Source organism: Nyctereutes procyonoides, unplaced genomic scaffold (genome assembly GCF_905146905.1).
Source record: "Nyctereutes procyonoides isolate TBG_1078 unplaced genomic scaffold, NYPRO_anot_genome, whole genome shotgun sequence".
NCBI lineage: Eukaryota > Metazoa > Chordata > Mammalia > Carnivora > Canidae > Nyctereutes > Nyctereutes procyonoides.
This window is the reverse complement of record NW_026575036.1, coordinates 13,566,751-13,579,603: the sequence shown is the minus strand read 5'-3', so window position 1 is coordinate 13,579,603 and position 12,853 is coordinate 13,566,751. Positions and strand designations below refer to the sequence as shown.

Sequence of the window (12,853 nt, the reverse complement as noted above, 5' to 3'; positions counted from 1 at the left end):
TATGGGACAACCATCACTTTTAACTACAGACAGTTGTTCATGTTTCCAGAATATAATTAATGGATTTGCAGTTCTAGAAAAATAACCATGTGGAAATTCACATGGGATTCCTGTGAACTTTGAAAAATACTGATGTTTTTGGAAACTATTATGTCCACTGTAAGATAACACACTATTTGGGTCTCTTCTCAGATCAGTCTATTTACCCTGAGATTCTAAATCAGCTGTTTGAGCTGTTAACTGGAGGTGATGGTATTGGGTTAGTATAAAATTAGTAAGTTATGTAAGAAATGTTTTTTTTTTTTTTTAGTTGTATGCCCACCTGCTTCAATTTTTTCTAATTGCTTAGGTGGTGACTGTCTTAAACTCTGAAATATTTACTGTATCAGGTATGTTGTGGGCAAAAAACATAGGAATGAACAAAACTTTTTAAACATAGAAATCTTTTTGTACTTACCGTCAGTCCCTTTCTCACTAGTAGAAGATTCTCACTGCATTGTAATTGTATGTGTTAGGCATTCAAATAATTGTTAATTGTTCTTGATATAAAATAATTAGGGATTTTCTTTCATAAGATACCTATTTTTACCACATAATCATCACAGAACTTTGTGTCATTAATGCCATAGATAAAACAAGCTTCAGCTTGTAAATGTAACTCTTAACGGTGTCAGAACATAGTTAAATATTATGTATGGATGTGTGTTAATTTATATTCATTTGGTAGTTTCTTTGGAAGATTCTTTTTTTTCTCAGGGGAGGGAGATTTACCATAATAGTCTGCAGTTAAAGATACAACACTAGAAGAGGAAAACATTTTTTTAATTCAAACTTTCATTTAATCAAAAATTAAAATGAATACTTAATCAGTAGAATTTATGGAATTGGTGAAACAATCAAAAGATAGTAAATTCTTAGAATAATTGTTTTATCCAATCTCAATGAGTTATATCTTGATTTCATTTTTATCCTATCTGCAGTTTGTATCTTAATGTAACTCAGAAGTATCATATAGACATCTCAAACTAAAGATCACCAAGTGCTTTGTTTCAGAGCTGGTTTGTCTGCCCTGGAAAGAAGTTCCCAGACCTTAAATGAGATTGGAAAAGACATTGCCCAGAAGTGTTCCCCTAAATGCCCTTTATAGTGTTCAAAAAATCTCTAGTAATACTGGACTAGAAGCTGCCCTCAAGCCTTGTGCACTGCAACCATGTGCGCTTTCTTGAGTATTACTAATTATTCTGGAAAGTGAGCATAAGCATAACTGCCTTACCATTTTATGCTTTTGTAGTTTTCTAGTAGTTGTGATTATTTTTAGTTGCTTAGGCCCCAAATACCGTATTTGAATAATATTCCATGTTTTTAACATGAAATGCTCCAATCCAACATACACAGATCTCTCAAATATGAGGAAAGTTGGGATAACAGTTATATTATTAATATAGGAATTTGAGAATAAATATAGTTTTTACTAATTCATTGATATTATACATAAAATATTTTTAAACAAAACAATACCCAGTCTCTAAGTTGACAGTCACTTAGTGAAGTCTATCCTCTTCTGCTGTACATTGTACAGTTAACATTGTGCAATTGGAATGATCAAGATACTACAAAGTCCTGATGATCAGAGAAGGGTAATCTTCCCTACTTTGCAGAAAAAGACTAAAACTAGCATTTACATTTATGTTTGAAATTTTGCTTTCCTCCCAGGCAGAGATCAGGGGACTGTTGTTTTTTGTTTTTGTTTTTAATGATTCTAGCCTAGTTCCTTTCTCCCATCAGTCACTCTGAGGCCTGAGCAAAATAAGCTTAAATATAAGGGGTTTAGTGACTTCAGTGAACAAGAAGGAAACTCTTGAGGTGTTATCAGGAAAATGGATGATTCAAAAGATTTAGAAATAATAGTTGTCAGATTCAAATTACGACAACTAATTTTACTTGAAAGAATAATAAGCAGTCCCGATGCAAATATGCTTGGTGTATAGTCTACATCAAATATGTATATTCTACACATAATTATTTAGACCTTGTGCTTTGGGTTTTGTTTTTTTGTTTTTTGTTTTTTGTTTTTTTTTTTTTTTTTTAGATTTCAGAAGTGGGTGTAGTTGATGGAGGTGCTAAATGTGAACTTACTTTTCCAATTTCCCCCAGCCTTCAATCAGCTCTCCATGGTATAACACAGGAAGCTGAGATTTCAGTGGAGAATGATTTCTTTTACAGTATTTCTGAGGATGCGAAGATCATTCCTCCTCAACTTAATCTTAGAACCCCAGAATGGTTCCAAGGTTAGAACTGCCTTTCTTTAGCATATTTTAGCTTCTACCATGTGTTCTTCCATGTTCATGGAGTCAAAATTAGTCCTCTCGAGAAAAAACCTAAATATGGACAGATAAGTGTATTTTGGTGTTTTATATTCAAGGGCACAGTATAGAATGTTAGGAAGCAATCTGGAAATAATTTTTCCTAAGATAGATATGATTATAGGCTAGGATATGACTTTCCTTCTTTCACTGAAATAAAAACAATATATAGGTAAGAAACAGGGATGAATACATGACAACACATTGGACAGGTAATGAGCTTGGGGCATATTCTTTGTTACTTCTTAATCTTGAGAACCACAGTTTGCTGTTTTAGAGGTATCCAAGAGGTTCCAGGTGAAAGGAGCTTGTCAAATGTTCTTAGACCTTAAGCGTGCTGGATGCCCTAAAGTAGGAGAGGAATTTATAACAGAAGCTCACAATGAAGAACCAGACATTCCGAGCCATCTGAGATCTTGCAATGAGAAGGCGCCAGGCGATGAGAAAGAGGGCAGTATTAAAGAGGTAGTGTATATTTCGGAGCCTGGGGAACAGACATATATAACCAAAGTTAAAACAGCACCAAATACCCAACTGTGTTATCTGAAATCTAAATGTGTTGTTTCCTGGTTGTGACCAGAAGATTGTAAGGTGTTCACAGGTATGTGGCATGACCTTACGACCTCTTGATTTTTATAGCTTTTATTTCTACACCATGCCTCCGGAATAATCAAATTTCCATAGTATTAGTTTCTCTTTCCCATACCTTTCTCTTCTTTAACCAATCTTACAAACATTACTAACAATCTTTCTTAAATATACTTAGATCATATTGCCTTGTCAGAAATCTTCACTGTTTGTTCAGTAGAAGGTAAGTTCTAAGCTCTTAGCCTGCTATTCAAGGTTCCTCTCTTTTCAATTTACTTTTCCATGCTGATAATCTCTGCATTAAAAACCCTTTGCTCGGGATCCCTGGGTGGCGCAGCGGTTTGGTGCCTGCCTTTGGCCCAGGGCGCGATCCTGGAGACCCGGGATTGAATCCCACGTCGGGCTTCCGGTGCATGGAGCCTGCTTCTCCCTCTGCCTGTGTCTCTGCCTCTCTCTGTGTGACTATCATAACTAAATAAAAAAAAAAAATTAAAAACTCTTTGCTCCTACCAGAATTGTATCAGGTTGTTACAGTTCTCTGTCCCTTATGGAATAATGACTGAAAGAAATTTAAGGCAATTTAAGGACTTAAAAAATAGTGACTGATTTGCCCACGTTAAAGAGTACAGTCAGGTTTCCTGTTGTTGGGTATTCTTTATATCACATTGGGACAGGATATGAAGAAACAGAAACTTAGGTTCAAATCCGGCTCTTTACCATGTCTTACCATGTACAAATTACTTTCTTTGAGCCTAAATAGCTCTTTCATTTAAAAAGAAAAATGGGATAACAAAATGATACTTCCTTCATAGGCATGTGGTGAAATCTAAGTGAAACAGTGTACTGCAAGGGGAGAGTGTACAAGGAAGGACCTGTAATGTAAGTGCTCAAAAAATGTTGATTCTTCCCCTCCCCTGCTCAAATTTCATGTCTAGTATAGAATCAGATATATCTGGTAAGTGCTTAATAAATATTAACTGGTTATGTTTACCTTTTCAAATGTTGTTTTGCTTCTGGGATCCCAGCCATATCCTCTTTCAATAAGTATTTCTTAACTCCTAAAACATAATTTTCAATATATTCCAACCAGTTCAACTGGCGCACATCAAAGTTGAATACCTGAAAGGCAAGAAGAGATTATGGATTGCCAGAATTGTACTGCTGGAGACAATCACATTGTCCTTTTGATGACGTTTCTTTCACATAAGTGAGTGACAGTCTTTCACATAATTGAGTAAATGGTTTGGGAGACTTGGGTTGGACTCCTCCAAAGATTATTTGAACTGTTATTTCAAAGACACTGATAATATGGATTACCATTTACACAGAAATATTTAAACATAGATCAAGGACAAATATTTGACCTTTGGGAAGTCTTGTGAGGGGAAATTTAAAAGAATTGTCATTCTTTTGTCTGGTGAAGGCTAATTTCAAATAAATGAGGACTAGTTATTTTTAAAAGTGATGGGACACCTTTGGTTAGGGACCAGAACAAATTGTGCTTCTTTTCCATTCTTAAATTTTGGTGGTGTTTCCTTGGCCTACCATCCTTTTCTACTTAATAGAGCAGACTAATAAGACTGGATAAGCAAAGCCTTAAGTTATAGTTTAACAAAATTTATATTCTGTATTTGCTTCAGAGATATTATCCATTATGGGTGTTGTCAAATGAAGCCCTTCAAAAACATTTGAATTCAGTGGTAAGTTCAGTGCTTCTCTTGGAACACTGGTGCATTTCCTCCTCTTGGACACGGAATGCCACGGAACTATATTTTCCCTTTCATTTTGCTACCAAAAAGCCCAAAAACAAATTCCTTGCTTAACTGCAGTGACTTAGTAGGATCTTATAGACTACACATGGATGGACATTCTATTTTTCATTCTTTGACTTCATATTTTAATATTTCCCCTAGCTTGATGTTTTCTTTCTCTTTTCTGTTATTATATGTATATTGCAAGTTATCTCAAATTCTTGTGAAATACTGTGGAGAATCAACAAAGAACAGATGAGATTGATGAGTTCCAGAGACCTTCATAGACTTGTCCAACAGCCGAAATCCTTTCCAAAAGTGATTCTGTATTGCTTTGGGTATGTTTCTTTGCTATAGAATCACTAAATATTACTATATAAACAGAGGCTTTTATTTTTATACTATTTCACAGTTCTAAGTTAGATTTCAATGAGGCCCTAGTTTGGAATCCTCATTCCATAGGGCAAATCAAACTCAATTCTAAGCCAGATTTTGGCAATTACATCCAATTATTCAGGACTATTATCTTCACTAAGCTATTTTGAAAGCACGTTACATCCAGAGCAGAGTTGATTCTTTCTTTCCACAAAATTTTCAGTTATACATGTCAAAAAATGAAACACTAACCTTATTACCTTTTGAATTATTTAGATGGATAAATTCCATGAAGAGAATGCAATAAAGATAAGCCCACATAAAATTTGAAGCTAATTTTAAAATAATTTACAATAGCTCGAGGTTTTTTTTAATCTAGTTTCATCATTGTCTATGCATTTCAAACAAGTACTTTAGAATAATTTTGTCTATGAAGGTATGTAGATATTTCTGAATATAGCCCTATTTCATGTCAAGTTTAGAGATGCTCAGCAATTATTTCAGTTAAAATATCCCTTTAAATCTCACCTGATGTATTTAATATAACATTATGGTGTTGGACTTTGTAAGTAACCCTTAGGTTCCATGACCCAAAGTAATTCTAGGGCTTGGATTTGAATCATGGTCTGTGTCGCTGGTTTGTAGAAGGAAATCCGTAGTTGGCAAGTGAGGCTAGCTGTGGCCTTCTAATGTTTCCTCCTCACACATGGTCTCTTCTACATACTGTCAAGTATTAGATAAATCAAGAAATGCTTTACCTTTTAAAAGAATTTTTTTTAATAGATAATGCCAAGCAAGAGAGTGAGAACTTTAAAGTGTAATAGAAAACTAAGGATATGGTCAGGGAACATGTGACTCCCTGAGAAGAAAAACCTAGGAACATGTACAAAGTACAAAAGATTTCTATACTTGTGAATTTCAGAATACACAAAGATTTCAGGACTTAACTATTGTAACTGCCAAGAAGCTAATGTAAAGAAAGAAATGGCACTGGTGCAAAGCATTAAGGTGAAGGCCTGTCTTGAGAAATAAGAAGTCTGATTTGTTGAAGACAGATCATTAGAGGGAGAGGGAGAGGGAGAGGGAGGGAGGTCTAAGTGGGATGCAATGGGAGTAGGGGTTAGCTTTAAAAAAGGAAAGAATTGTAGCTCTGGAGATGGAGAATGATTCTGATTTAATAAGATTAGTGGATGAGTTTATGAGCAGTAAAACTGATTTTTCATTGAAGTCCTATGTTGTGAGGTTAGGGAAAATATAGAGGTACCGAGGGTTTGTTGAAAACAGCCATCAAGGATGAACAGGGATTGAAGCAAATTCAGTACATGAAATGTGACTGCAGGATAGCAGTGAGGATCTAACCAAGGTCAAGAACCCAGGTCTCTTACCTACAATAACTTATGTCCTGCAATTGTGTCAATAGCACTGACTGATTTTCTTAGCATAAAAAAAAAAAAAAAGATTGTGTCTATAACTAAAACTTCCTTTGTTTATCAGCTTTCCAGGTCAAATAATTCTAAATTCCAAATGAGTAAGATTTTCCTGTTGGTTGTCAGCGTTCTACTTACTCTCTGGTCTTCAGGACTCAGCTCAGACATTAGCATTTCCGTATTGTACGTGCTCCATTCCCAACTCCGGTTGACAAAATATTCCAGCATGGAAACTGTTCTTAAAAGCCGATTCATGACCTTTGTCATCCTAAGGTAAAGATCAGATAGGAGCAAATATCAGCACACCACAGATGGCACGGTTACTCTTTAGGACGTATGACAAATTACTTTTGAGAAAAAAAAAATATATATATATAAAAGGAAATATCGAAAATTTCCCTCTTTACCTTCCCCCCCACTTCTTCATTAAAACACGTATTCTTTTTTCTCTTTCCATATTTGTGAACTGTGTTGAATGAAGGAAGCTGATGCATCTCATCTAAAGGAGTTTGTTCTATTAGTCATTTTAATACCACCAAACTCCTCCTCTACTTCTTTACTATCTTCTCTTTCTCAAGAGTAGCAAACATTTTAAAAACCCAGCCAGATATTAGACAATAACTAGGTGATAACCCACTGTCTGGCACAGAGCTGATACCTTAAACAAATATCTTAACTAATCCTCATAGCATCTCTGTTAGGTAGGTACATTTTGTGAATGGACAAAGTGAGCTGGTCCAAGTCCTGACCACAGTACTGGGAGATGCAGGCTATCTAAAGTAATGGGGCACAGAGTGGTGAGATTAGAAAAGCTGAGGCTTTTTCAGGTCAGTCAAAACGGGGTTGGAATTTTGGTTTTGATGCTTATATTATCGTGGCCACTTAATCTATCTTAAGCTCACTTTGCCTAGTTGTGAACTTACAACTTTGCAACCATTTATAGAAAACTTTCTTTTAAAAAATTTTTTTATAGAAAACTTTCATACCTGCTCTTATTTGATCCTCACCGGTGGTAAAGATCTACATTCTTTACATTCATCTTACAAAAGGATTAACGGTTCAAAGTGACACAGCTAATGCATCAACCTAGATCTTCTGGCTACAAATCACTTTAGCCTATAGAACATTTGGCCTCTACAACATTTATCTTGGGCCAGTTTTGGCAGTAGTGACTACCCATTTGACCCAGTAATGACTTATGATGCTATTTTGGGAATTTGGTCTTATTTCTGGTCAAGTCCTAATGCTTATATACCCAATGACTTACTGTACATGGGAAATTCTTAGGCAGAAGGTAGATTCCTTATTCCCTGATACAAGCATCATAATAGGGTTTCATTTGGCTATTATTATCTTACATTTTTGCTATAGACTAAATATTTATATCCCCCTCCTCTCCAAATTCATATACTTAAACCTATTCTCATCAATGTGATAGTATTTAGAGAAGACTTTAGAAGGTGACTAGTGCCCTTTATAAAAGAGAATCCAGAAATCTCTCCTGGCCTTTCCAGCATGGATGGCTGTCTAGGAATCAGGAAGCAGGCGCTTAGCAGATGCTGAATCCACCAGCCCCTGCTCTTAGACTGCCCAGTCTCCACAGCTGTGAGGGAAATTTCTGTTGTTTATAACCCACCCTGTCTATGATACTTCTGTAGCAGCCAAATGGATAATTATCCATCCTACAGCTCTCATGTAATTGATGTGATTTCAATAATTTAATTTTTAAAAATAACCATTGTAGAATGATACCCTATGTACAGGAATATATCAGTATCATAGTTTTTTTTATTTTTTTAGAAAGTACATTTATTACTTTCAGGTACAGAAGGTCTTTTTTTTTTTTTAAATTTTATTTATTCATGAGAGACACACAGAGAGGGAGGCAGAGACACAGGCAGAGGGAGAAGCAGGCTCCATGCAGGGAGCCTGACATGGGACTTGATCCCCGGTCCCCAGGATCACACCCTGGGCTGAAGGTGGCACTAAACCGCTGAGCCACCTGGCCTGGTCTTCTTAACACATAAAATGTAAAACCAATAAAGGAAAAAAGTGATTCATTTAATCACATAAAAATCTAAAACTTCTTTAATAATAACAGTGATTACTATATTCTATGCCCTCTTACATAAAATCTTATAAAATAGGAATGATTACTGTCCCTTTTTACAGATGAGGCAGTAAGGTATTAGAAACAGTAATTTAGAGCTCATATAGTGCTTCACGTGATGAAGCCAGGATTTAAATCTGTAAGTCACAGTCTAAACTCCATGCTTTTAGACCTACATTATAGGTACTCCCCTCGTATTAGATAAAGCTTCATATCAAAGCTATGAGAGAAGAAATTGACTTGGAGAAAATACATTAAATATATATTTATCCACATAAATATGAATTTCTGTAAATTAATAAGGACAATCCAATAGAAAAATAGGTAAGAAGCAGAGGCAGACAACTCCCAGAGGAAAAAATTGTCCAGTGAACAATAAAAGCTCGGCCCCTCCAGCAATCAGGGGAATGCAAATCAAAATAACAGAGATGTCATTCATTGCTATTAGTTTGACAATTCAAAAGATTGATTTTTTGCTAAGTATTGATGAGAGTAATTAAAAACACATTTTTCCCCTCCTGTGCTGATGTGGTAGTACAAATTGGCAGCCTGCCTTTAGGGCAACCTAGCAGTAGTCACAAACTCCAGATAGCCTCCAATCCAGCAGTCACACTCCTCAGCATCCTCCCCAGACCCAGTAGCAAGATCTAAAAAAAATGCACTGATACTCATTACCCCATTGTTTGTGATAGGAAAAAACAGACAACACTAGATAGAATGACTTAGATTTTCAAGGAACATTGGTGAAAAAAGTGGGTAAATATGTAGGCTTGATTTACACACACACCTCAAAGCAACACTATATTTATATATGTCTCTATATGGTTGTAAATGCATGGAAGATTACACGCAAACATCTGGGAAGAAGAAGGGTCTAGAAGGATTCTAGCATTTTCTGCCATAAAGATTATTCCTATCACAAAAGAAACCTACCGGTTTCCCACAAATATTTAATTTCTCACAAACAAAATTCATAAAGATTTTTTATTGGCTCCCTTCCTCCTTTTTTCTACTTATGGACCTCTGCTCTTTATCGAGGTCTTCTTCCAACCCTGATAAATTTTAAAGTCTTCAGCATTTCTGCCTACAATGTTTGGTTTTCCTTCTTTTCCCACCTTTATATAATAAGCCCCCTACAAATATTTTTCCCATAGCCACAGCATCTTCTCTTCACCTTGCTCAAGAAACTGATGATTACTGAGTTTTGAGCTCTAAATAAGGTCTCTGGAAATTCAGATAAATGCAACATTGCCTGTTTTAGCTATTTGCACTGCTAATAAGGACAGAAATTAAACACAGCAATAAAGTCTTCCTCCTATAAAGAGACTAGCACAGAAAGCAATGCTATTCATGCTCCTGTGCTTGCTTGCAGGGATTGCCTTTGGTAATTATAACAATGACTCTTCAGACAACAATATAAAATTCCTCAAGTGGGACAGAAAGAGATGTTTCCTACGTCACACTGCTAGATGGCGACAGAGCTGCCTCAGCAGCAGCACATTTCATTCTACCTTGTTCCCTTTAATTTCTTTACTCACCTCTAGGTGGCAGTAAATCTAGCTCAGGTTTCTGCAGATCTTTGCCACTTCTAAGCTACTTTAGCTTCTATTTCCTATTTGTAAAATTGGTGTATTGATTACATCTTCTCTGGATTGTTGTGAGAATGAAAATGAAATCATCTCACATCATCCTGTGTGCGTGTGTGTGTGTGGCACGGCTGTTACCATTATTGCACAATTTTAAGATTACCTAACAATTTAGAAAACCCCAGACTTAGAGTCTCAGTTGCTTTGCTTTTTGGGTGAATGATTACTTGCTGAATTCACCAAGCAAGCTCCTCAACATTTAACTTCCTGTATTATGATGGAGGATTTTTAAGGTACGGGTCCCTTTGGGGCTTCTCATTACTACTAATTTGGTTGGTCCCAAATTTATATAAGATTCAGTTGTTACCTTTCATCCCCAGATGAAAGGAGGGCTAAGGACTTTGGGGCCCTAATCTTCCATGTATCAACACTCTTAAAGCAACTGACCCAGCTTCTCACCTGGGCTTCCTTCCCGTGAGCCTCAGATAGAAGTCATATATGATGGCAGGAGCCCGGTGGCTGACTGCATTCCAGTACTGGGTTGTGATGGTGTTGGTTGTGAAGTCAGCATATGGCCTCCTAAAAGCTCTCTCAAATGGGATTTTTTCAAAGGTTGCCAAGACTTGGAATCCTGCGGGAAAAAAAAAATAGTATTTTTTTAGGAGTATTAAGTTTATATATAACATATAATATATAAGTTTATATATAATAGTATTAAGTTTAGGAGCATGTAAGCCCACTGTAGTGGAGGGCATTTGCAGTGGGTCAAAATGATAAAGACTAGTGATTTGCTGTGTAGAGTCAAGAATCAATCTGTGAGAACAATACTAAGATATTTGTGCCAGGCAAAAGTTCACCTACAAAATCAAACAATGAGAACGGCTTACACATTGGGTCCTTATCTTGAAGCCTTTATTCTAAAACAACTTCTTGGGGAAGTAGTTTCAATCAATACAGTGAGATATTGATCAGAAAAGCTTAAATCCATTATTCGGTTCCCAGATTATCTAGTCTATTCTGAAAGCCCCAAGACAGAGACTGAGGGCCTTATTTCCTAGGTTGGATTATCACTTGTAGAACCATCAGGGATGTTTCTTCAAATAAATATATATACTATATATATTTTTTTAGTTTCTTCATATTTTACTTAAACCTTTATAAAAGGTTACCTAAAGCTTTCATAGTTGTTTAAGTGAAAAACAATATTGAGGCAGGATTCCCTTGCATTGGCTCCAAAAATACCAGTCTTTTACTTCTTTGGTATTTCTGCTTCTCTGGGAATATACCAGACTCAATTGTCCACTCTTGTCTCCAGATTTGTTTTCACAATAATTTTTTATATTGTTATGTAGATAAAACCTAGTTAAAAACCTTTAATGTACATTTGTAAAATAAAGAATTTTCAAAAAACATTAATTTGAATTTAATGATTTTATCTATGAAAAATTTTCAAAGAATATACCTAAGTTCATTATTCAATTATGATATAGATATCAGTTATTATGGTAATGTGATTATTGGTCCTCCTTAAAATGTATTACTTGGAATATATATAATATATATATTCTTTATACAGAGAAGATTCTCAAGAAATATCTGACCCAGGAATCTGAACTCTTTTCTTCCCATAGGGGTTCATATTCACTTTTAAGAATCACTAGTGGAATTGTTACTGCACATCCAGAAGACACAAGAGACTGTCTTCTGTTTCTATTTTAGGTACCAGCTCTCCATATGAATTTGAATAGATCTTTCACTATCTTGGGGCTTCATATATAAAATAAAGCAAGGATACTAGATTATTTTTAAGATTACCTTCAACTATGACATTGTATAATTTGATAAGACAGATAAGAGATTTCAGCATAGGAGAAGACTAGAATTTCAGAAATGGAATTTACATGTGCACCTTCTTATTTAGGAGCTCAACATATCTTGTTTGCTTCCATTACTACCTCTTTTTATGAGTGATGTCTTAATTCCATTACTGAGGTAGAGGAGATTTATTTTTATTTCCAAATGTCTTCAGAATTATTTAGATATATGATCTAAATAACTGGATATATGATCTAAAGAACCTTGGTGGTAGTAGATAATTTCATTTCATTTTTACTGATGTGACAACTTTACAGAGTAGCATAGCAGAGTGCTCTGAATTGGAAATCAGATTCTAACAAATGACGTACATGTGAGTTTTTTTCTATATCTAGTATCTAAACAGAAGTATTTGTTTTAAAAGTTTCAGATATTTGCTGAAAATCAACTAAATTGACAAAGGAGTGTAAGATTGGTTAGCTAATTTTCTATCACGTGCAGGATTAACTACTTCAACAAGATACTTTTGAGGTCACGGCTCACTGAATACATTGATAAAGAGTATTTCTCAGTAACATAAGGTAGTATTATTGAACTCTTCTAAATCTACTTGGTCACTGATGATTTCAGTCTCAGTGATGTATCCAGGGTACAAGGGACTTGAGCATGGGCGCCACCACCTCAGCAGGAGGGCTATTTCCTCACCGACATTACTTATTAACTGCTGACTTTTACTCAGTTTTATCTATTTTTAAAATGTTTATAGCCAGTGGACCCCTTATTGCTTACAGTCATGTACATATTCCCGCCGATCCTCTTTCTTTGATGGTCCACAGTA

The 12,853-nt window shown here is 35.5% G+C and overlaps 1 protein-coding gene across 1 annotated transcript in view; it reads right to left on the bottom strand.

The window, feature by feature from the left end:
* Positions 1-805: 805 nt before the first annotated feature.
* The window catches only part of FAR2 (fatty acyl-CoA reductase 2), a 78,392-nt gene continuing 66,344 nt past the window's right edge, over positions 806-12,853 (bottom strand). The window contains exons 9-12 of the mRNA XM_055318599.1: positions 10,660-10,831; positions 6,643-6,772; positions 3,943-4,070; positions 806-2,847 (exon numbers count right to left, since the gene is read on the bottom strand). Coding sequence (XP_055174574.1) covers positions 2,685-2,847; positions 3,943-4,070; positions 6,643-6,772; positions 10,660-10,831 — 593 coding nt within the window. The 3' untranslated portion in view covers positions 806-2,684. The remainder of the gene's footprint in view (positions 2,848-3,942; positions 4,071-6,642; positions 6,773-10,659; positions 10,832-12,853) is intronic.